This window comes from Salvelinus sp. IW2-2015, linkage group LG1, assembly GCF_002910315.2.
Source record: "Salvelinus sp. IW2-2015 linkage group LG1, ASM291031v2, whole genome shotgun sequence".
In the NCBI taxonomy this organism is placed as follows: Eukaryota; Metazoa; Chordata; class Actinopteri; order Salmoniformes; family Salmonidae; genus Salvelinus; species Salvelinus sp. IW2-2015.
In genome coordinates, this window is record NC_036838.1 from 42312689 (window position 1) to 42336657 (window position 23969).

The 23969-nt window shown below is 45.2% G+C and overlaps 1 protein-coding gene across 13 annotated transcripts in view; it reads left to right on the forward strand.

Moving 5' to 3' along the window:
• Positions 1–23969, forward strand: part of LOC111967787 (eukaryotic translation initiation factor 4 gamma 3) — a 67335-nt gene that overhangs the window by 39457 nt on the left and 3909 nt on the right. For 7 of the 13 annotated variants that reach the window (XM_023993145.2, XM_023993171.2, XM_023993203.2 and 4 more), the window contains 20 exons: positions 1044–1178; positions 5245–5365; positions 5553–6320; positions 6624–6712; positions 13254–13527; positions 13651–13775; positions 14904–15041; positions 15438–15602; positions 15811–16008; positions 16265–16408; positions 16595–16831; positions 18310–18414; positions 18817–18955; positions 19213–19349; positions 19882–19972; positions 20083–20209; positions 20309–20520; positions 20641–20756; positions 23510–23682; positions 23788–23913. In XM_023993145.2, coding sequence (XP_023848913.1) covers positions 1044–1178; positions 5245–5365; positions 5553–6320; positions 6624–6712; positions 13254–13527; positions 13651–13775; positions 14904–15041; positions 15438–15602; positions 15811–16008; positions 16265–16408; positions 16595–16831; positions 18310–18414; positions 18817–18955; positions 19213–19349; positions 19882–19972; positions 20083–20209; positions 20309–20520; positions 20641–20756; positions 23510–23682; positions 23788–23913 — 3620 coding nt within the window. The remainder of the gene's footprint in view (positions 1–1043; positions 1179–5244; positions 5366–5552; positions 6321–6623; positions 6713–13253; positions 13528–13650; positions 13776–14903; positions 15042–15437; positions 15603–15810; positions 16009–16264; positions 16409–16594; positions 16832–18309; positions 18415–18816; positions 18956–19212; positions 19350–19881; positions 19973–20082; positions 20210–20308; positions 20521–20640; positions 20757–23509; positions 23683–23787; positions 23914–23969) is intronic. The other 6 variants (XM_023993179.2, XM_070444968.1, XM_023993154.2 and 3 more) reach the window with 5 other exon arrangements.

The window sequence follows — 23969 nt, forward strand, 5'->3', positions numbered from 1 at the left end:
AGCAAGCTAAAACCCACATGGTAGCAAGAATCTAACTAGCAGAAATTGTTACACGTTAGAGATGATTTAAACACTTTGCTGTAGGCTACTATTTACTAGTTAACAATAAATCATGTATGTCATATAAAATATATTCACCCCACCCAGTATATATTTCAAAACTTACCAGAACATGTAGTCCTTGGCTCAGACAGTGTAGTAGTGTGGGCTCAATAGCATCTCATTAGAGTGCAAGATCTTGAGAATCAGCTGTACATGTGATGGAAACAAGTGCACTGTGCATGCAGAGGGTTGAAATTCCATTGAATTGGGGATAGTTTAACCAAAATATGCCACAAGACCTAGAATTGCCTTGTGTATCCCACAAAAAAAGGTTCACTGTTATAATATAACTKTTTTGATGAGTTTATGCAAAATTCCCRAAATKCCAAGGCTTAATTTCCCATGGAAAATGTCCAGCCCTTTGCAACCCTAGCTATCATTGGCTGTGCAAGGCTGACTGCTGGTTAATGAGGGGTGGCAAGGGGAAGGGATGATCTGTCCTCTTAACTTCTTATAACACACATTGATATCGAAATTCTAACAACATACATGTGTTAAATGAACTTATTTAGGAAAAGTCCAGGGCAGAGGTGGCATGACTTTAAAAATGGCAGAGGTATTTTAATTTTAAATTAATATGCTGTCAAAATGACTGCCTCAGCGCTTCTAGTGTTTATTCTTCTGCCAGAGAACCTTTGATCCAGGGCCAGTGGGAAACTTTAAGGTATTCAGAAATATAGTGCTGTTCCGTTTGGACTCTTATGACCCACTTGTTAAGACTCACATGAAAATATATTATCTTGCCAGAAACCCTTTCAAGTGCCTCTGCTGAAATACTGTTAAGCTTTTTCTCTCTACATTTGTACAAGCTGAATAAGAATGTCTGAAACTTTTGGTCACAGATGCACTCCTGTACACAACACACTCACTGTTTTGAATGGCGTGAGGRTTGCTCTGAAACGCTGGCACTTTAGTGAGATGCCGCTCCTTTCGTATCATTGTCCTCCCAGATCCGTATCCGGGACCCCAACCAGGGCGGCAGGGACATCACAGAGGAGATCATGGCAGGGGGCACAGGGAGCCGGAATCCAACTCCCCCTGTCGGACGACCCTCCTCCACCCCCACCCCTCCGCAAGTAAGGACACATCTTCTCTCATGCTGCCTGATATTCAGCTTATTTTCTCTCGCACGCAGACACACACACACACACACACACACACACACACAGGTTGCCATTGTGTGCCACTGGCCCACTGAGCTGTTAGCCTGTCACCCATGTCTGTGTAATCTGTTCCCAGGGCAGATTGCTTGGTGTTGGGAGGGAACAGGCAATTAAGCCACCAGGGCTTTGGCACCACGACAGACAGAGCCATGCATGCAGGCACAGCACATTTTCTGTGTTTGTAATCCATCCTCTGCCATGCTGCGTTAGACACAGCCAGCCACTCAGACTTCAGCCACTGTCCCTTACTCCCTGCCCCCCACCCATTGCTCTGCAACTGGGCCCAAACACTCACCTGGCCTTATCTGGCCTCGCCTTCACAACCTTTGCTATMCAATTTGAGTAACAGACAACCATGGCTATTTTACAAAAGTGATCTAAACACTTTCGTTGTTCATAGTAAATGTGTTATCATATTCATCTTTGACACACAGATATATGGCTTACACACATGTGTAATAAATAAATAAATAAATACACTGCTCAAAAAAATAAAGGGAACACTTAAACAACACAATGTAACTCCAAGTCAATCACACTTCTATGAAATCAAACTGTCCACTTAGGAAGCAACACTGATTCGATATACAATTATCGACCAATGCGTGTTAGTGCCGATAATGTGAATTGGAGTTATCACACATAGGGTGGTAAAGGTCCATGCAGATTAGGGGCCTATAGACACGATAACTCAACCATCCCAGAAAAGGGGAGTGATTTGCAGTGTGAGATTAGATCGCTAAGACAACTGTGTGGCTACAGTTATCCATGTATGCTTACTTCTTGGCAGGAATGGTTTTTGTGTCAGCTTCATTTTGACACAGCACTGAGTCGAGCCTGCTCTATATCTTCAAGGCGGTCGTGTCCTGGGTAAGCTATTGAGCCTGGGGACGTGCTACAACTCCGCACACTCAAGTGCTCAGGTAGTGCAGCGTCATCACAAGTGGTGGCTAATCCTCTATATCGCTCTGAGCTGTGGCTCTACAAGGCAATAAGGTTTGCTGTGTCTGAGTCGGTAGTGTCCAGATGGATGGGGCGCTACAGGAGACAGGCCAGTACACTCAGGAGACGTGGAGGAGGCCGTAGGAGGGCAACAACCCAGCAGCAGGACCGCTACCTCCCCGCTTTGTGGCAAGAGAGGTGCACTGCAGAGCCCTGTGAAAAATGAACTCTCAGCAGGCCACAAATGTGCATGTGTCAGCATATGGTCTCACAAGGGTCTGAGGATTTCATCTCGGTACCTAATGGCAGTCAGGCTACCTCTGGCGAGCACATCGGGAGGCGGGGGCCGGCGCATCCAAAGAAATGCTCTAGCCGACAACCCCAGTCCTCACGTTTTCGGGAACTGAGGTTCATTTTCGGCTTAGGGTTGGTTAGTTGCACACTTACCATTGAAGTGCTGACTCCTTCTGAAAAACGTATGCGCAGCTACTCAAAGATCCTCACGGGTCACTCGGGTCGAACAACTGGGTTGACGACTTCGTTGGGAGGAGTTTGAGTGAGTGGGTGCAGGCAGCAGAACGTGTACTCGAGACGGTGTGTTTCAATACGTTCTTCCAACCATGTCTGGTTCACCTTGGGGCGTGGCCACTGAGTGGGGCCATAGTTCATTATGAAAAACATTCTCTCATTTAGAAGCTAAACACACGGCGTACTTTAGATCTACAGAGTCACTGTTTCACCTGAGTAACATATTGCGCTCAGTGTGAAACTTCTGTCTAATTATTTCATACATTGTGTAAAGAAGTGCTCGCACAGCGGCCGACACGAGTTCGCGCCATGAATGATAATTCTGATCAAAATCTCTTAGATTGGTTGGTTTATCATCTCTGGCAATCCAAGCCAATACTGTTATGCCTTGTCAGTCCTATCCATCAGTAATAGAGTGTGGTCTGGAGGACCTGTTGACACAGACCTGGGAACTCTGACATCACAGACACCTGCTCGTTGAAACGTTGGGAAGATGGACCCACTTCTATATCACACCTGAGCTTCGGGATTACAGAAAAGTGGTAGTTTTGATTTCTTGACCGTTCACACAGGACTTTTGGATGTTACTCTGAGCCAGAATACTCATCTCTCTATGTTTAAACAAAGAGCTTTCCAAGAGTCCATTCTGTCAGTGACGTAGGCAATAGAGAATAGGGGTGCACAGGTGCTTATTGTGAGTGGTGGGAGTCATAATATGCCCACACGGCGAACATGCGGCCAATCGTGGCGCTGACGAACTGATAGACCGGGACTCTCTTGGTGCATCTCAAAATTGAGAGAATGGTAGGTAGGGTGGGAGGGGTTGACTTGAACTTTTGAGAACTAATGCGTGTAGGTTGTTGTCATGAACGTAATTGTGGCAGTCCACATATGATCGAGTCTTTCTTATCTTTCTCTATGATGGCACCGTTGCGTAGGAGATGTGGAGCTGGCGGTCTCCATAGGTTAGCACAGCTCACTCCTCCACTTCCTACTGCTAACGTGAGTCCCACCCTACCACGCTCTGAACACAGGACGACAATACAAGAAACGCTTATAAACTTTTTACCACGAGGGCAAGCGCAATATGATCGTGCGCACCTGGATGAACTGCACTACTGAGCCATATCAGCCTTCACTTGTGTGGGTTGTAGACTCCGTCTCATGCTACCACTAGAGTGAGAGCACCGCCAGCATTCAAAGTGACCAAAACATCAGCAGGAAGCAATAGGAACTGAGATAGTGTGCTGTGGTCACCACCTGCGAGAATCACTCCTTTTTGGGGGTGTCTTGCTAATTGCCTATAATTTCCACCTTTTGTCTATTCCATTTGCACAACAGCATGTGAAATTTATTGTCAATCAGTGTTGCTTCCTAAGTGGACAGTTTGATTTCACAGAAGTGTGATTGACTTGGAGTTACATTGTGTTGTTTAAGTGTTCCCTTTATTTTTTTGAGCAGTGTATATATATTACCTATTATTAGTACCTACCTGCATGTATCACTGTATCTCCTCCCTCACTTGTGCAGTAAATGTTGTTGTGGAACATATCGTTTATGCTTTTTGTCCCTCCATGACGAATCCAGAATAAGATTCTATACTTCATTGATTCAAACAAAATGAGTCATTGATGTGCTGAGAATTTTAATAGATGGGTTAGCTGACAACGTCACAAACTATGCTCACGCTTCAATGRGGCAGAAGTCTGAGTGTTGTGATTTTGGATGGTCAGATAGCTAGCAACAATGACAAGAAGCTGACATGTGGGGAGTCGTAGGTTTTATCTTGTTCTTGATACCATGTCTTGTTTTGAGGTGTTTTGACTGATGTCACGTCTATACTACTAATATGACTCAAATTGGCTAGCTTGCCAACCAATAACTGTCACGATGTATTTGAGACAACAAGTGCTCGTTGTGCAAATATATTTATATTCTAATAAACATTATAGTTTACAATGTTGTCAACGAATTATAGTTGACATGATGTCAACAATTTAAGCCAACCCCGTCTGTATTGCCCCATAGTTGCGTACAAGTCAGTTGTTGTTAAACAACCAACCCGTCTATAGAAATAGGCTATCTTTAAATTACAGTTCTTGTTCTGGATTCTGTGGAGGGAAAGCTTTTGTGACACTTCCTCCCTGTCCTCTCCTTGGACTTTAACATTCTCTCCTCTCTGTGTTTTGTCCATTTTCTTTTTACTCTCCCTTCTTTTGCTTTGTTTAACCTTGTGTGCCTCCATTTCCCTGTCATTCACACTCCACCTCCCCTACTCTTGCACGTTCTTTTTGCTTCTTCTTCTCCTTTCCTCCCTTTTGCCTGCTTTCCTTGGTTGCTGTCTCCTTGCTTGTCTCCCCCTGTCTTTTCCTTGGCTAATGTATCTAACCATAACCACTGGTATCCTTATTTCCGCTTAATTCTATTTTTGTGCTTATTTGTCTGTCTGTGTTGCTAGTTTTTATGGACGCACCCTCATTATCCTCACATTTTCTACCTCAAATCGCAGCAGCAGCCGGGTGGCAGCCATACTCCGGAGCAAGGCCAGGGCCAGGCCAACTCAGCCTACAGCCTGGAGCTCCCSCAGCASCAGCTCACGCCTGGGGCTGCAGCCAGCAAGCCAGGGCCAGGTCTGACCCTCTACCCCCGGCCCTCACCCCTCCATCCTTCAGGCAGAATACATCCCTGCTTTGAGAGCAGCGGCCTGAGGAATAAAACGTTTTTTAGAACCTGAATGTTGACTCAGTTAAGAGATTGGCACAAAGAATTGTGTTTTCTTTTGTGTTTAATGTCTATGTTATCTGTTCTCTTTTCCAGTAGATGATAAGCCAAAATTGGAGCCGCTTGTCCAGAAGTCTTCCTCTCCTGGGCTTGGTCAATCAGAACCTTCATTGGAAAGGCGAGAGGCCAGTGCACCTGTAACTGCTCCCTCTCCCCACTTGGATCCAGAGCTTCCCTTCCCAGCCCCAGTGGTGGTTTCCCCCATCCCGGCCCCTCTTCCTGTTGCCGGCCCCATTGAGCAGCCCTCTGCCGTGGAGCCCACTGCTCCCCCTCCCTCCTCTGCAGCGGACCCCAAGCACCTGCCACTCACGACTCAGTCCCAGACCTCAAACACAGAGGAACTTCTTCCAGAAGCCCCACGCACCCTGGCTGCTTCCCCAGCCCTAACCCCTAAGGCTTTGAATGGCCATGCTGACACTGGGGCTGAGATGGACACCCAGTCTCAGGAGCCCGCCCCCCTTACTCCCTCCCTATCCCCAACCCAGCCCCAGGCTTCAGCCCCGGCTTCTAGAGAAGACTGCAGTGAGGCTGTGCCCAGTGAGGTGAGGGCAGAGATGCCCCCTGCTGTCATGGACCCTATCGCACCAATCACTGTAATGCCAGTCACTCTGACCTCCAGCCCTGCGCCTGCTGTTCCAGCGCCTCCCCCAGGCCTTCCGCCGCTAGTGCAGGCCACAGCAGAGACCAGCAAGCTCTCTGACACTAAAGACATCCCTCTCAAAGCAGGGACAGAGACTCTCATCACACCAAACAGCAAGCTTGARCCACAGCTACAAGCCCTTTTCAGAAAGAGTCCCACTACAGGTATGTGCATAGCCATGGATACAGACATGACAGCATGGATGCCTATGTGTGTATACTATAAATAAACAGTTAAAGGTTGCTGATAGACAAGACTTGGATCAGCCAGACTGAACTCAATGCTGACTGCTGAGAACAGCACAGTGCTTACACTAACAGCTGGATTTAATTTTTACTCTGGGGAGAAGGYCACTGTTTTCTGCTAGTATAATAAGTCTAGTCATTGATATTTAATGGAAGCAATTTGTGGTAAATCGCCAGCCTATAGCTGACTTCAAAATGTATTTGCTGCTGTTTTCTCTGCAGTATGTCAGACTGCTTCTGCTACACCAAAGACCTGGAAGAAACCAAATGAAGGGAGTCCTGTTGGAGATGCATCACAGAGGGAGACTGAGGTAAGCAATGATGCTTTCTATTCACTCTATGGGGGGGTGCACATCCTGCTATGCCTTCAGACAAACCATCAAACAGGCAAAGTGTCAATACAGCACTAAGATTGAATCGTACTACACCGGCTCTAACGCTCGTCAGATGTGGCAGGGCATGCAAACTATTAGACTACAAAAGGAAGCACAGCCGCGAGCTGCCCAGTGACACAAGCCTACCAGACGAGCTAAATTACTTCTATGTTCTCTTTGAGGCAAGCAACACTGAAGCATGTATGAGAGCATCAGCTGTTTTGTTCGATAAAGTTCATATTTATATCCAAAAATCTCAGTTTACATTGGCRCGTTACGTTCAGTAATGTTTTGCTTCCAAAACATCCAGTGATTTTGCAGAGAGCCACGTCAATTTACAGAAATAGTCATCATAAACTTTAATATAATATACAAGTGTTATGCACAGAATTAGAGATATACTTCTCCTTAATGCAACTGCTGTGTCAGATTTAAAAAAAACTTTACGGAAAAGCAACCATGCAATAATCTGAGTACAGCGCTCAGACAACAAAACCATGTTGGAGTCAAACAAAAGTCAGAATCGCGTTATAAATATTGCCTTACCTTGATGATCTTCATCAGAATGCACTCCCAGAAATCCCAGTTCCACAAATGTTTGATTGTTCGATAAAGCACATCATTTATGTCCAAATACCTCCTTTTTGTTTGCGCGTTTAGCCCAGTAATCCAAATTCATGAGGTGCGAGCAGACAAAGTCCAAAAGTTCTGTTACAGTTCGTAGAAACATGTCAAACGAAGTATAGAATCAATCTTTAGGATGTTTTTATCATAAATCTTCAATAATGTTTTCAACCGGAGAATTCCTTTGTCTTCAAGAAATGCAATGGAACGCAAGCTAACTCTCACGTGAACGCGCATGGTCAGCTCATGGCACTCTGCCAGACCCCTGACTCAAAAGCCCTCATTCCCCCCTCCTTCACAGTAGAAGCATCAAACAAGGTTATAAAGACTGTCAACATCTAGTGGAAGCCTTAGGAAGTGCAATATGACCAATATCCCACTGTATATTTGATAGGCAATGAGTTGAAAAACTACAAACCTCAGATTCCAACTTCCTGGTTGATTTTTTTCTCAGGTTTTTGCCTGCCATATGAGTTCTGTTATACTCACAGACATCATTCAAACAGTTTTAGAAACTTCTGTGTTTTCTATCCAAATATACTAATAATATGCATATCTGAGCTTCTGGGACTGAGTAGCAGGCAGTTTTCTCTGGGCACCTTATTCATCCAAGCTACTCAATACTGCCCCCAGCCATAAGAAGTTAAACAGGTCAACATTCACGTGGCCCTACGGATTAACAGGACGTGTACTCCAAGCATGCGCTGACCAACTGGCAAGTGTCTTCACTGACATTTTCAACCTGTCCCTGACTGAGTCTGTAATACAACATGTTTCAAGCAGACCACCATAGTCCCTGTGCCCAAGAACACTAAGGTAACCTGCCTAAATGACTACCGACCCGTAGTACTCACGTCTGTAGCCATGAAATGCTTTGAAAGGCTGGTCATGGCTCACAACACCATTATTCCAAAATTTGCATTCCGCCCCAACAGATACACAGATGACACAATCTCTATTGCACTCCACTCCATACTGCCCTTAACCACCTGGACAAAAAKAACACCTACGTGAGRATGCTATTCATTGACTACAGCTCAGCGTTCAACACCATAGTGCCCTTAAAGCTCATCACTAAACTAAGGACCCTGGGACTAAACACCTCACTCTAACTGGGTCCTGAACTTCCTGACGGTAGGTAACAACACATGTGCCACACTGATCCTCAACACGGGGGCCCCTCAGGGGTGTGTGTGCTCAGTCCCCTCTTGTACGGTCTGTTCACTCATGACTGCATGGCCAGGCACGACTCCAACACCATCAAGTTTGCCGACAACACAACAGTGGTAGGCCGACAAAGATGACACAGCCTATAAGGAAGAGGTCACAGACCTGGCCGTGTGGTGCCAGGATAACAACCTCTGCCTCAACGTGATCAAGACCAGGAGATCGATTGTGGATAACAGGAAAAGGAGGACCGAGCATGCCCCCTTTCTCATCCACAGTGATGTAGTGGAGCAGGTTGAGAGCTTCAAGTTCCTTGGTGTCCACATCGCCAACAAACTATCATGGTCCAAACAGACAAAGACAGTCATGAACAGGGCACGACAAAGCCTATTCCCCCTCAGCAGACTGAAAAGATTTGGCATGTGTCCTCAGATCCTCAAAAGGTTCTACAGCTGCACCATCGAGAGCATCTTGACTGGTTGCATTACTGCCTGGTATGGCAACTGCTTGGCCTCCGACTGCAAGGCACTACAGAGGGTAGTGCGAACGGCCCAGTACATCACTGGGGCCAAGCTTCCTGCCATCCAGGACCTCTACACCAGGCGGTGTCAGAGGAAGGCACAAACAATTGTCAGACTCCAGCCACCCTAGTCATAGACTGTTCTCTCTGCTACCGCATGGCAAGCGGTACTGGAGCGCCAAATCTAGGTCTAAACGACTTAACAACTTCTACCCCCAAGCCATAAGACTCCTGAACAGCTAATCAAATGGCTATCCAGACTATTTGCATTGTCCCCACCCCCTCTTTTACACTGCTGCTACTCTCTGGTTATTATCTATGCAAAGTCATTTTAACTTTACCCAGATTTACATATTACCTCAATTACCTCGACTGACCTGTGCCCCCCACATTGACTCTGTACCAGTACCCCCTGTATATAACCTCGCTACTGTTATTTTACTGCTGCTCTTTAACTATTTGTTATATTTATTTTTTACTGAAACAACAATGCCGTTTTAAGAAAAATAAGTGTTAAGGGCTTGTAATTAAGCATTTCACTGTAAGGTCTACACCTGTTGTATTCAGCACATGTTACAAATAACTAGGGTAGCAAAGGGTCAAACTTTACGGTAAATTTCCTTTTTCCCTGAAATTTTCCATAGGAAGTTAAGCCTTGGCATTTTGGGAATTTTGCTTAAATTCATCAAAAAATGTTAGCTTATTACAGTGAACYTTTTTTGTGGGATACACAAGGCAATTCTAGGTCTTGTGGCATATTTTGGTTAAACTATCCCCAATTCAATGGAATTTCAACCCTCTGCATGCACAGTGCACTCTTCCATCACATGTACAGCTGATTCTCAAGATCTTGCACTCTAATGAGATGCTATTGAGCCCACACTACTACACTGTCTGAGCCAAGGACTACATGCTTTCTGGTAAGTTTTGAATATAATACTGGGTGGGGTGAATATATTTTATATGACATACATGATTTATTGTTAACTAGTAAATAGTAGCCTACAGCAAAGTGTGTTTAAATCATCTCTAACGTGTTAACAATTTCTGCTAGTTAGTTCTTGCTACCATGTGGGTTTTAGCTTGCTTGAGCCTGCTAACTGAGGAGTGTTAATTCACCTGTTTCCATACACGTTTAATTTTAAAACATTTATCTTACAAAGGAGTTGTTTAATCTAACTGCTTAACTATTTATCCTTATATTTGTTTTTTTTAAACAATTTTTTTCCTAATCTTTACAGGAAAATGCCATGGGCACTATCTGATGTGTGGAGACATTTCACTGCTGCTAACGTAGAAGGAAAAGCTGTGTACATTTGCAAATACTGTGCCAAATCATATGTGACGAATGCAACAAAGATGCAGAATCATCTGGCCAAGTGCATAAAGTTCCCTCTGCGCTCACAACAAGCAACCTCTGACAAAAGTCCCTCTACTTCTATTCGAGGTGAAAATGATGAATGAATCGGACACCGGTCTCTACATTGCACATGAGCTGAAGGCAGTCATCAATGACCTTGGACCACAGAAGGTATTTGCACTGGTGACAGACAATGCTGCRAACATGAAGGCTGTTTGGTCTAAAGTGGAGGAGTCCTACCCTCGCATCACACCCATTGGCTGTGCTGCTCATGCATTGAATCTGCTCCTCAAAAACATCATGGCACTGAAAACAATGGACACACTCTACAAGAGAGCCAAGGAAATGGTTAGGTATGTGAAGGGTCATCAAGTTAAAGCAGCAGTCTACCTCACCAAGCAAAGTGAGAAGAATAAGAGCACCACCCGTTGGGGTGGTGTTGTCATCATGTTTGACAGTCTCCTGGAGGGGAAGGAGTCTCCAATAAATGGCCATATCACAGTCTGCCGATATGGACAGCCCCATCAAGAGGATCCTATTGGATGATGTATTTTGGGAGAGAGTGGTAAGCAGCCTGAAACCTATAGCAGTAGCCATTGCACGGATTGCGGGAGACAATGCCATCCTGTCTGATGTTCAGAYTCCATACTGCCCTGCCCACTTCACCTTTGCTCCAAGCAGAGGAAACTGCAGTTCTGAAATACATCAAAAAGCATGAAGACTTCTGCCTGAAGCCCATACACGTTGCAGCGTACATGTTGGACCCCAAGTATGCTGGCAAGAGCATCCTGTCTGGTGCAGAGATCAACAAGGCCTATGGTGTCGTCACTACAATGTCTCATCACCTTGGCATAAACGAGGGCAAGGTTCTTGGCAGTCTGGCGATGTACACTTCCAAGCAAGTGCTTTGGGATGGAGATGCAATATGGCAGTCGTGCCAACACATCTCATCAGCCACCTGGTGGAAGGGACTTTGTGAAGCTGAGGCTCTTTCCCCTGTTGCCTCAATCATCCTCCAAATCCCACCATCATCAGCCACCTCAGTAGGCACCTGGCCCTTGTTTGGGAACACACAGACCAAAGCACGGAACAGGCTGACCAATACAAGGGTTGAAAAATTGGTGGCCATCCGGGCAAATTTGAGGCTTTTTGAGCCTAACAACGAGCCATCCTCAAGGTTGGAAAGTGACAGTGAAGATGAGGTCTCAGAGTTTGATGTTCAAGAGGTAGACATTGAGGAGGTCCAGGGAGAAGACATGGAAGCCTGAGAGGAAGACAACCAAAGCTTTAGTTTATAGAATATCGTATTACAGATGTATGTTAAATGTTTTTGGGAGATGCGATGGATCATTGGGGATCATTCAATATTCCCTTTTATTTTTCAGTGAAATCATCCCATGTGAAGAGTCGACTCATTTAATTAAGGTTCAATTCGTGACTAAACAGCTTTTTTTATTTCTATTGGAAGGATTTAATCATTAGCAATTATTTCTACTTATAAGGTAAAAGGTTTTCTTCTGTCTCCATTTGATATGGTAAATATATCCAATGCAAAAAAACATCTGCATTTAAATGGTATTTATATGAATTTGCATATATTCCTGTTAATTCCCACAAAAAGTTTCCACCTCTGAATATTCCCCAAAATGTGCAACCCTATAAATAACATTAGATTTGATTAATGATTTGAAGTGTTATCGTCTGATTTTGTTGATTTTTATTATAATCCCCATTAGCCGCCGCCAATGGCGACAGCTAGTCTTACTGGGGTTCAACATGCATCAAAAAATACATTACAGACAAAATAACAATTTACACACATTTAAAAACRTGTGTGTGAGTGATTAGATATCCCGCTCGTCGCTCACGGAGCAGTGCTTACACAACGTTCTGACGCTCCACATCTCTTTCCAACCTCTCATTGAAAGAGGTAATATGTCAGGCATATTGGGCCAAAATCAATGATAGCCTATTGTRTAGATAATAGAACGAACATTAAAGAGAAACTTTTAAGAGATCGGATTTTTTKTKTTTTTAATACTTTGCTACAATCCTCATCTTTGTAAGTCACTTTGATTTTGCACGTGCGTCGTTTCAGTTTCTTTAAACTCCATGACAGTAGCTATAGCAAGGGGCTATAGGAGCACACAAGTAGACTACAAATGCATGCTGGGCCTGGCATGTCCTGAGCTCGTGAAGTAAGTGCTACTGGAGCGAAATTGGAGCAGGTGAGAAGGCTGACACTCCAGCCTTTGGGAAACTCGCTCCGCGCTCCAGTCAAATTGGGCACGTTCCAGCTCCGCTCCACACACACACAGCCTGGTGTACATTGATCAGTTACACATACATGTTAATACATGCACACAAAAAGTAGGCCACATGGGGGAGAGACGTTGTTCTGTGAGGTGTTGCTTTGTTTTTTAACCAGGTTTCATGTTCACTTGTGCTATATGAGATGGAGGTTCCATTCAATCATGGCTCTGTATAATACTGTACATTTCCTTTAATTTGATTCTGACCTGGGGACTATGAAAAGACCCCCCCGGGGGGTGTGTAAGTTGACTATGGAAATGGATTTCCAACACATTAATGTTTCTTTACAAAAACCAGAAGCGATGCAGTCAGTCGTTCCTCAACTCTTAGCCAAGAGAGACTGGCATGCATAGTGTTGATTTTATCCCTCTGATTATAATGAAGAGCTAAGACTTGGCAAGGAGTTATCCATCATGATCAGTGTTCCAAACCCCCTGTGTGAAGTCCACTCTGTCCCTCTATCTCACCCCCTCTACCTCCCTTGCCTCCCCCAGGACGAGCTCAAGCCTGTGGAGGAGGCTGCTGGAGACCAGGCCCTGCAGCCCGCCAGGCCCCATAGTAGCAGCAGCCCGCCCCCACCCTCAGCAGCACCTCCAGCCATGGAGGCAGAGGAGAAGCCCCCTGCCCCAGAGGAAAATGGGGAGGCTGAGCTGGAGCCCATGAGGAACGGGGCTGGGCACACCTCGGAGACAGAGAGCAGTGACAGTGGGGCCACCCCTGGGGACAAGGAGGGCTCTACAGGAGCACCCCCAGACCTCTTCCAGGAAGGTAGGAGGGCAGTTATTAGCCTCAGTTTCATTTGTGTTTTTCACTTTGTTTTCACAATCAAGTCATACAACCTTTKCACAGTATGAGATGAGCAGGGCTGTTTTCTTCCTCTCGTTTCCTTAGATCTGCCGGAGACCAACGGGAAGCGCCAGTACAACCGGGACTTCCTGCTGGGCTTCCAGTTCATGGCTGCCTGTACACAGAAGCCAGACGGGCTACCTCAGATCAGTGACGTAGTTCTGGACAAGGTGTGTGTGAGTGGTCTGAGCATAGCTTCAGCCTAGTGGACAGAATGAGTTGTGAGCAAGCCCCTAAACCCCACAGTGGTTCAGTAAGTATTCAGGACTATAAATTGATAGTGTAAGATGTTAGCAAAGTAAGTTGCTTTTGAAAAGGGATTATTCTTTCAAGTACAGGGATTATTTATTTATATAGAACAAATAGTATGAGTAGCCGTATGTGATCCTTTTAGTAAGCACAAGACCAGATGTATAGGTTTTTTCAGCTATTGTCTAATAGTCATTCATGAAATGATAGGCTTCTGGTAAATGAATCTCCCTCGTCTCCACATAAGCTACATACTGTTGGAGCCTATAATGGCTAGCCCATAGACATCCTGTTTTGATTAAAATCACATTGCCATTATGTCACACTTGGCAGTGTTGATAATTCAGCCCCAGAAAAGGAGCATTAAGACTGGCAATGATTGATGTACAGTCCCAGGAGTCATATTTTTCTCCTTGAGAAAATGTTCGCTAGAGGAGTGTACTAAGGGAAGTCGAGGACAGCTGAGAGAGCTGTAGTTGTTCTCCCCCTTCCATTCCCCCACAATGTTCCCCTCAGTCTTCCTTCCACATCTGGTTCCGACTTCACTCACTGTGCCAGTCACAAAATGTGTTTAAACATAATTTATCGAAAGCATAGCTGAAACACAAAACAACATACGAAGTTGGTGGTGATCTAGGACTGTTATTGAGAATCCACCACCGCTCAGTAAAAACCAGTGGGATAGACCTAAGGGAGGGGGGTCTGGCCAGTCTTTCTCCCCAGTGGTAGGCCAGAAACAACTCCCAGCCCCTACCTCAGGCACTTCATGTAGATCTGAAAGAGTTGATGGGTATATGCAATATGGTAGTAACCCTACCTTTCCCTCTGATGGGCTTGGTAGTGGTTTCACCATATTGATCATTATATTATTATTGTTATATTATCATATTCATTATTGCACCTATCCGAGGTATGTGACAGTGAAACATTATTTGATTTGGATTATACAGCCACTGCTTTTCCTCTATGGCTAGGCCCACAGTGTTAGAGAATCACTACTCCCCCTGCTGGTCTGTCAGCTCACCATCTCGCTCCCTGTGTGTCTGCAGATAAACCAAAACAAGCTGCCATCACGGGCGGTGGAATCCAGGGTGATCTCTCGTGGCCCTGACTTCACACCTGCCTTCGCTGACTTTGGCAGGCAGATGAGTGGAGGACGCGGCGGCGCTGCAGTGAGTCACACACACGTAATTACTACTCCTCCACCTGACACCAACACAACACCCCTCTTTCTCTCAAATAATGTCTCTTGTCTTTGTGTTTCTCATCTTTCTCTCTCACACGCACTCACAGAATATTACCTTGTGCGTTTAATTTCCCCCATAGTCTTCTGGTATGGTAACAAACAAGATTGTTGGGCTGGTATCATAGTGAGATAACTGAATCATGGGGAATTATTTGCAGCTCTTGTTGGTTTGCTAAAGATGAGTCATTTCCCAAAGTCGTGCTCATTCAAGGAAAGTCGTAAATTGAACATCAGCGCACAACCCAATCCCTTATCTGAGGAGTCTTGGCGATATTGTGTTTTGTTGGTAGTGAACTGCAGAAGTGACGAGTTGTGCTGTCTCCTCTCTGTCCTCCAGCAGATGATGAACATGGGGGGGGGTGCCCGGCGGCCCCCGCCCAGGAAGATTATCCTGAACGTGTCGGCAAACGACGAGGTGCAGCTGAAGAAGGCCGAGAACGCCTGGAAACCTGGCATGAAGAAGGCGGGGCCATCAGACGACCCTGAGGTCATTACAACACAGGTAGGATGAGCCCAACCTTTCATCAGACACAACCACACAGTCAAAAACACACACCCTACTCAACTACAAGATATTATGAGTTTCTTCAGCAGTCGCTCCACACAGGAAAGAAATGTTGTGATCAAGGAGTTGTCAAGAGACCGAAGATGAAGTGTGAGTGAATGAATGTTCACCTCAATAAATGATGAGGATGTTGTTGCCGTGTCAGGAGCTCTTCCGGAAGGTGCGCAGCATCCTCAACAAACTGACGCCTCAGATGTTCAACCAGCTGATGAAGCAGGTGACGGACCTTACCATCGACACGGAGGAGCGCCTCAAAGGCGTCATCGACCTGGTCTTTGAGAAGGCCATCGATGAGCCCGGCTTCTCTGTGGCCTACGGGAACATGTGCCGCTGCCTCACCACGGTATGTTATGCTCAGTTCTTTATCGGTCAGACATGATTACTTGTTGGCTAGCAGCATTCAGAGGAACCACATCAAAATATAATCTGTATATGCATGGGTCCTCTAAAGCCTCATACACATTCAGCAAAATGTCCCTAAATGTATATTTCTGCCCCCCTTTTCACTCTTTCGACACCATCTCCCGTTCAATTCAAAGTGTTTCCCCCATATTTCTTCCCCTCTAACCAAATTGTTACTTATCTCGGTTGCTCTCCAGCTCAAAGTGCCCATGACGGACAAACCCAACACCACAGTGAACTTCCGTAAGCTTCTGCTCAACCGCTGTCAGAAGGAGTTTGAGCGGGACAAGGTGGACGACGTGGTGTTTGAGAGGAAACAGAAGGAGCTCGACTCTGCACAGGTACCCAGATCACCTGACACAAACACACACTACCCAGATCACCAACCGGTCTGTCACCTACTGTCCCTAGTAGGGGAATACAGAGCAGAGAACTCTATGGGATCCAGTCAGTTACTGATGTTAGTTGAATAGTTAATGTGGGGTTTGCTGTTAGGTCTGACAATCTACTCTCCATCTCCTTTCCAGTCCAGTGATCAAGAGAGACTACGGTTGGAGCTGGAGGAGGCCAAGGACAAGGCCCGCCGGCGCTCCATAGGAAATATCAGGTTCATCGGGGAGCTGTTCAAACTCAAGATGCTGACAGAGGCCATCATGCACGACTGTGTGGTCAAGCTGCTGAAGAACCATGACGAGGAATCGCTGGAGTGCCTGTGCAGGCTGCTCACCACCATTGGCAAAGACCTGGACTTTGAGAAGGCCAAGGTGAGCCATAGGGATGGGCAGGGGAGAGGAGGGAGCTTAAATGAATTCCAGCTGGTGGTATGGGGATGCCTCTGAGGGCTGCAGGGATGTGGGTGAAGAGACATGGTTGAAGACATCTCACTGTTCCCTCTTGTCTGCTGTTTTCTGGCCTGTTTTAACCTGCTGCTGGCCAAAGGAATGGCTCCTAGACATGTAAAAAAATGATTTCTTTGTGCACAAATTTGTTTACATCCATGTTAGTGAGCTTTTGCCAAGATAATCCATCCACCTGACAGGTGTGGCATATCAAGAAGCTGATTAAAGCATGATCATTACACAGGTGCACAAAAAAAGACCACTAACAAGTGCAGTTTTTTCACAAAACAATGCCACAGATGTCTCAAGTTGAGGGAGCTTGCAATTGACATGCTGACTGAAGGAATGTCCACCAGAGCTGTTGCCAAATAATTGAATGTTTATTTCTCTACCATAAGCCACCTCCAACATCATTTTAGAGAATTTGGCAGTACGTTCGAACGGCCTCACAACCGCAGACCCCGTGTAACCACGCCAGCCCAGGMCCGCCACATCCGGCTTCTTTACCTGCGGGATCGTCTGAGACCAGCAACCCGGACAGCTGATGAAACTGTGGGTTTGCACAACTGAAGAATTTCTGCACAAACCTTCAGAAACCGTCTCAGGGAAGCTCATTTGTGTGTTCGTCGACCTCACCAGGGTCTTGACCTGACTGCAGTTTGGCGTCGTAACCGACTTCAGTGGGCAAATGTTAACCTTCGATTGCCACTGGCACGCTGGAGAAGTGTGCACGTCACTGATGAATCCCGGTTTCAACTGTACTGGGCAGACAGCGTAATGTGGGCAAGCAGTTTGCTGATGTCAATGTTGTGAACGGGGTGCTCCATGGTGACGGTGGGGTTATGGTATGGGCAGGCAGGCATGAGCTACGAACAATGAACACAATTGAATTTTATCAATGGCAATTTGAATGCAATGAGATCCTGAGGCCCATTGTCTTGCCATTCATCCGCCACCATAACATATTTCAGCATGATAAACCATCTGTACACAATTCCTGGAAGCTGAAAATGTCCCAGTTCTTCCATGGTCTGCATACTCACCAGACATGTCAATTATTGAGCATGTTTGGGATGCTCTGGATCAACGTTTTCAAATTGTAACTCAGTAAAATCTTTGAAATTGCATGTGTTTTATATTTTTGTTCAGTGTATATCAAAATTATTGTTCCAAGAAATAAAGTGCACATTGAATTGCTTAATGGAGTGGAGTGAAATTAATTGAGAGCGTCTGGCTGTCCACTGGAGTGAATCGTGAAAATGTTGTATTAATACACCACTTTGCATTGACCCTTAATTTCTCTCTTTCTTGTCATAGCCTCGCATGGATCAGTATTTCAATCAAAATGTTGTATTAATACACCACTTTGCATTGACCCTTAATTTCTCTCTTTCTTGTCATAGCCTCGCATGGATCAGTATTTCAATCAGATGGAGAAAATTGTCAAGGAGCGGAAGACATCGTCTCGGATACGGTTTATGCTGCAAGACGTGATAGATCTCCGATTGGTAAGTTGTGCGTCTCCCTCTGTGTTGGTGGGGCGGGAGCGGTGGGGATATGTGCATGCATGCATTCTTGAGATTTGCGTGTGTGTTCTGCCCAGCTCGGTGAGGATGTATTTTCCATTACAGTGAATCAGAATGCTCATTTTCAGTACCTCCATTTCACGCAGGCTCCCTGAGCACACCAATAATTAGATCTGAGGAAGAAAACAATCGGTGAGATTCTAATCAGTGAGATTTGAGCATAGAATTAAACATTCTGCACAGCCCTCCACACAATACTACTGTGCCATTGGGGCTATGTGACTGTTGGCCAATTATGTTGTACACAGTTCACTAATTCAAAACACCAGATTGTTTCTCTGAGGAAACTCCTTGCGTAGGTCTAACACTGCTCTTTTTCTCCAGCACAACTGGGTGTCCAGGAGAGCCGACCAGGGACCCAAGACCATCGAGCAGATCCACAAAGAGGCCAAGATCGAAGAGCAGGAGGAGCAGAGGAAGGTGCACCAGCAGCTGCTCTCCAAAGACACCAAGAGAAGGCCAGGTCAGCCAGGCCCWTGGGCTAAATCCTCTTTAAGGCTTACAGCCACACTGGAATCCCCTCCCCATAACTTGCAGACTCAGAGATGCTACAGTGGCCCACAGTGGACAGAAGGCTCCCCCACTCTCTCCCACCTGTCAACTCACCCCATTGTATTCTCTCAAGCCTGGGGCATGAGGAGTTGATGTTGTCACTATTTGAGTTGTCTTTTAATAAACCCATTAACATCTCATCCCCCGTGTGTTCCCTCTGTCCTCCAGAGCAGCAGCAGAGAGAGCAGCAGAGAGAACAGCAGAGGGAGCAGCGTGTGCAGCAGAGAGAGGAGACCTGGAACACTGTGCCCATGACCAAGAACAGCAGGACCATCGACCCCACCAAGATCCCCAAGATCTCCAAGGTCAGCCCCAAAAACACCTGTAGACCTCAACTTTTTACTTCCTCTTTTGGATGGTTTACCATGGAGGTTCACTGGTGTTTAAGTGTATTCTATTTTACACTTGAGTAGGTACATGGTCTTCCCAACTGCCATACAATGCCAACTAGTAGATGAAACACTACTGTGCTGTACTGTAGACATTACACCGCATCAGCTATTTTCTCACGTATAGGAATCCTGTGGTTCTTCATTAATACTTATATGTGGCACACATCCCTGTCCTCATGATATTGTACTAGTGGTGAAATAATACATGTCCACGTGCTGGATAGTTGTGGTACAACCACACAAAGCCTTGCATACTGGAGCATGGCACCCCCTGTTGGAGGAAAGATGTTAGAAACCCAGACAGTCCTCTGTGTGTCAGTACCAATGATGTATGAGGCAGCTCTCCATTCTCAGAGATTGTTAGTCATTATTGCATTGTAGGCCCAGATCACATGATATGTGTATTGGAAGGTGAACTGTTTCTGTCTGTCATCATCCTGTCTAGCCTCAGATGGATGAGAAGATCCAACTAGGACCACGGGCCTCACTCAACTGGATGAAGGGCAGCAGTGGAGGGGCCAAAGCCAGTGACTCCGGTGAGGAGACATACTGTGTCTCACACACACATTGGTGATCCAGTTGAATTAGCTGTAACTGTGTTCTGGTTGAAATGTAATGTCTGCTGCTTCATCTTGTCTCCCATCAGAATTATCCCGGGCTGGTGGTGGTGGCGCCAGTTTAAACCGGTATTCTGCACTCCAGTCCACCCCATCTCAACCCACCACCCCACCTGCACAAAACCCAGAGTATGACACTAGAAGAACCTTGGGCAGGTAATGATCACATTTTGAAACTTGTAAAATGGATTTGGTCTCTGAACATCTTATTTTGAGGCAAAACATGTGTGTTGTGTGTGTTTTCTCCTCCCTCAGTCGAAGCAGTGCAGGGAGAGAGCGAAGCGAGAAGCCCTCGAGCTCCGCCCCGTTGCGGCCTGGTTCCTTCGTTCGAGGCGTCAGTGCCAAAGAGCTGCTGGCGAGCCCGGCCCTGAGTCCCGAGGAGCCCCGCAGAGAGCTGGAGAGCATCAGGAGGCTCAGCGTCAGCGAGGACAAGACTGAGCCAGAGTGCAGCAGAGCCAGGGAGCCTGGTAAGGCAACAAAACCCAGTTCTAGAGACATACAATGACTAAACACACAGAGTCAGTGGACACACACACTCTCTCTCTAGCAGGGGAGTGCTCTTGTAACAATGTTGTTTCCCCCTGCAGTGAAAGCAGAGCCTGTGGTTGCCCAGTCTCCAGACAGACCTGCCCTCTCTGAGGAGGAGATGGAGAGGAAGTCCAAAGCTATCATTGACGAGTTCTTGCACATCAACGACTATAAGGTACAGTCATTTAAAGTGGAACTGACACCATTTGAACTGCTTTAAACACAGTTAATCATAATATCGGTCTAAAATATCAAATTCGCAGTTAATGCTTCAAAACCAACTTTATAAGAGGTTTTATTTGACTCAAAATTCCATTACATAGAGGAAGGCATTGTTGGCAGAATTAAATGGATGCTTAATACAATTCACCAAAAAATCGCTAGATAGTCTATTAAATATTGCTATCAGGTTGTAAATCACAGCTAGTACATTTCTTTGYTGCCTCCATCCATTCAGGGGATGAACTGTTTCAGTTTCACTGACCCAATATTTTGAGAGAGAAAAAAAAAAGTAAATTGCTTGGGGAAACTCAACACAATCAATCTAGCTATGCAGTCTTGTTACATGGCTAAGACTATAGCTAGCTTATCTATTTATACTGAACAAAAATATAAATGCAACATGTAAAGTGTTGGTTTCATGAGCTGAATTAAAAGATCCCAGAAATGGTAATGGCTGCTAACGTTAGCCATCAAGCTAACGAAGTTAGTCCCAGATGAGTTTTCCAATGGAGTCCTCTTTGTCTGGAGAAGTAAATTACATTTTGGGAAAAAAGGCAAACTCGGCTCCATCATTCATTGAATCAGATGGCTCATTCATCACAAAACCCACTGATATTGCCAACTACTTTAATTCTTTTTTCATTGTCAAGATTAGCAAACTTAGGCAGGACATGCCAGCAAAACATGCTGACACTACACATGCCAGCAAAACATGCTGACACTACACATCCAAGTATATCTGACCAAATTATGAAAGACAAGAATTAGTGTGTGAGTGGAAGAGGTGAAAAAATTGTCTATCAACAATGACAAGCCACCAGGGTCTGACAACTTGGATGGATAATAGTGGATGATATTGCCACTCCTATTTGCCATATCTTCATTTGAAGCCTACTAGAAAGTGTGTGCCCTCTGGCCTGGAGTGAAGCAAAAGTCATTCCGCTACCTAAGAATAGTAAAGCCCTCTTTACTGGCTCAAGTCAACCAATCAGCCTGTTACCAACCCTTAGTAAAGTTTGGGGGAAAATGGTGTTTGACCAGATACAATGCTATTTTACAGTAAACAAATTGACAACAGCATTTCAGCATGCTTATAGGGAAGGACACTCAACAAGCACAGCACTTACACAAATTACTGATTGGCTGAGAGAAATTTATGATAAAAATTGGGGGGGGGTTTGTTTTGTTGAACTTCAGTGCGGCTTTTGGCATTATCGATCATAGTCTGCTGCTGTAAAGACTTGCTATGGCTTTACACCCTCTGCTATATTGTGGATTACAAGTTAACTGTCTAACAAAACACAGAGGGTGTTCTTTAATGGAAGCCTCCAACATAATACAGATAAAATCAGGAATTTCTCAGGGCAACTGTCTAGGCCCCTTACTTTTTTCAATCTTTACTAACAACATGACACTGGCTTTGCCAGTGTGTCTATGTATGCGGATGACTCAACACTATACACGTCAGCTACTACGGCGACTGAAATGACTGCAACACTTAAAAGAGCTGCAGTTAGTTTCAGAATGGGTGGCAAGGAATAAGTTAGTCCTAAGTATTTCAAAAACTAAAATAATTATATTTGAAAACACACACATGATAACATATGCACTATACACACGTACACATAGATTTTGTGTTGTAGATATGTGGCAGTGGAGTAGGGACCTGAAGGCACACACTTAGTGTGTTGTGAAAAGTGTTATGAATGTATTGTAAAGTTTTTAAAATTATATAACTGCCTTAATTTTGCTGGACATCAGGAATTGTAGATGCTGCCTTTGCAGCAGCTAATTGGCATCCATAAAAATAAAAAAMTGCACAAAAAGCTTATTTCACTCAAATTTTGTGCACAAATTTGTTTACATCCCTGGTAGTGAGCATTTCGCCTTTGCCAAGATAATCCAGCCACCTGACCAGTGTGGCATATCAAGAAGCTGATTAAACAGCATAATTATTACACAGATGCACCTTGTGCTGGGAACAATAAAAGGTCACTCTAACGTGCAGTTTTGTCACACAACACAATGCCACGGATGATTCAAGTTTTGAGGGAGCGTGCAATTGGCATGCTGACTGCAGGAATGTCCACCAAAGCTGTTGCCAGAGAATTTAATGTTAATTTCTCTACCATAAGCTACATCCAACGTCGTTTTAGAGAACTTGGCAGTATGTCTAACCAGTCTCACAACCGCAGACCACATGTAACCATGCCAGCCCAGGATYTCCATATCCGGCTTCTTCACTGCGGGATTGTCTGAGACCAGCCACCCGGACAGCGATGAAACTGTGGGTTTGCACAGACTCTCAGAAAGAGTGTGCAAAGCTGTCAAAGGCAAAGGGTGCCTACTTTGAAGAATCTCAAATATAAAATTGATTTTGATTTGCTTAACATTTTTTTGGTTACTACATGATTCCATATGTGATATTTCRTAGTTTTGATGTCTTCAATATTATTCTACAATGTAGAAAATAGTTTWAAAAAATAAAGAAACCCTGGAATGAGTAGGTGTGTACAAACTTTTGACTGTTACTGTATGTGCTCGCTTGTCACAATGATTTTCTTTTGTCATATTCTTTCCATTTGATGGTGCTTAATCTGTGCCCGGTCTTCTTTAATAATGCTGCATACTGTATGTGCATGCTTTTGTATTTTACTCTCTACAGGAAGTTTGTAACACCAAGATGTGTGTTTGTATTCTCTGTAGGAGGCTGTGCAGTGTGTGAACGAGCTGGACCTGTCCTCTCAGCTCCACGTGTTTGTTCGTGTGGGGGTGGAGTCCACCCTGGAGCGCAGTCAGATCACACGGGACCACATGGGCCAGCTCCTCTTCCAGTTAGTGCAGCAGGGCACCCTGCCCAAGCCCCAGTTCTTCAAAGGGTCAGCATGCCTACATATCCGTCTGCTCTCATTCAAGCTGTGTCATCGAACAACTGTCCTGTAACTAAAATGGCTGACTCATCAGAATWTCTGTGTTTCCTTCAGGTTTGCTGACACCCTTGAACTGGCGGACGACATGGCCATTGACATTCCCCATATCTGGCTGTATCTGGCTGAGCTGCTCAGCCCTGTGTTGAGAGATGGGGGCTTCTCTATGAGAGAGCTCTTTAGGTAACACTGCTACTCTACAGCACAACAATATTGTATTATCTCCCTGTAAAGCTATG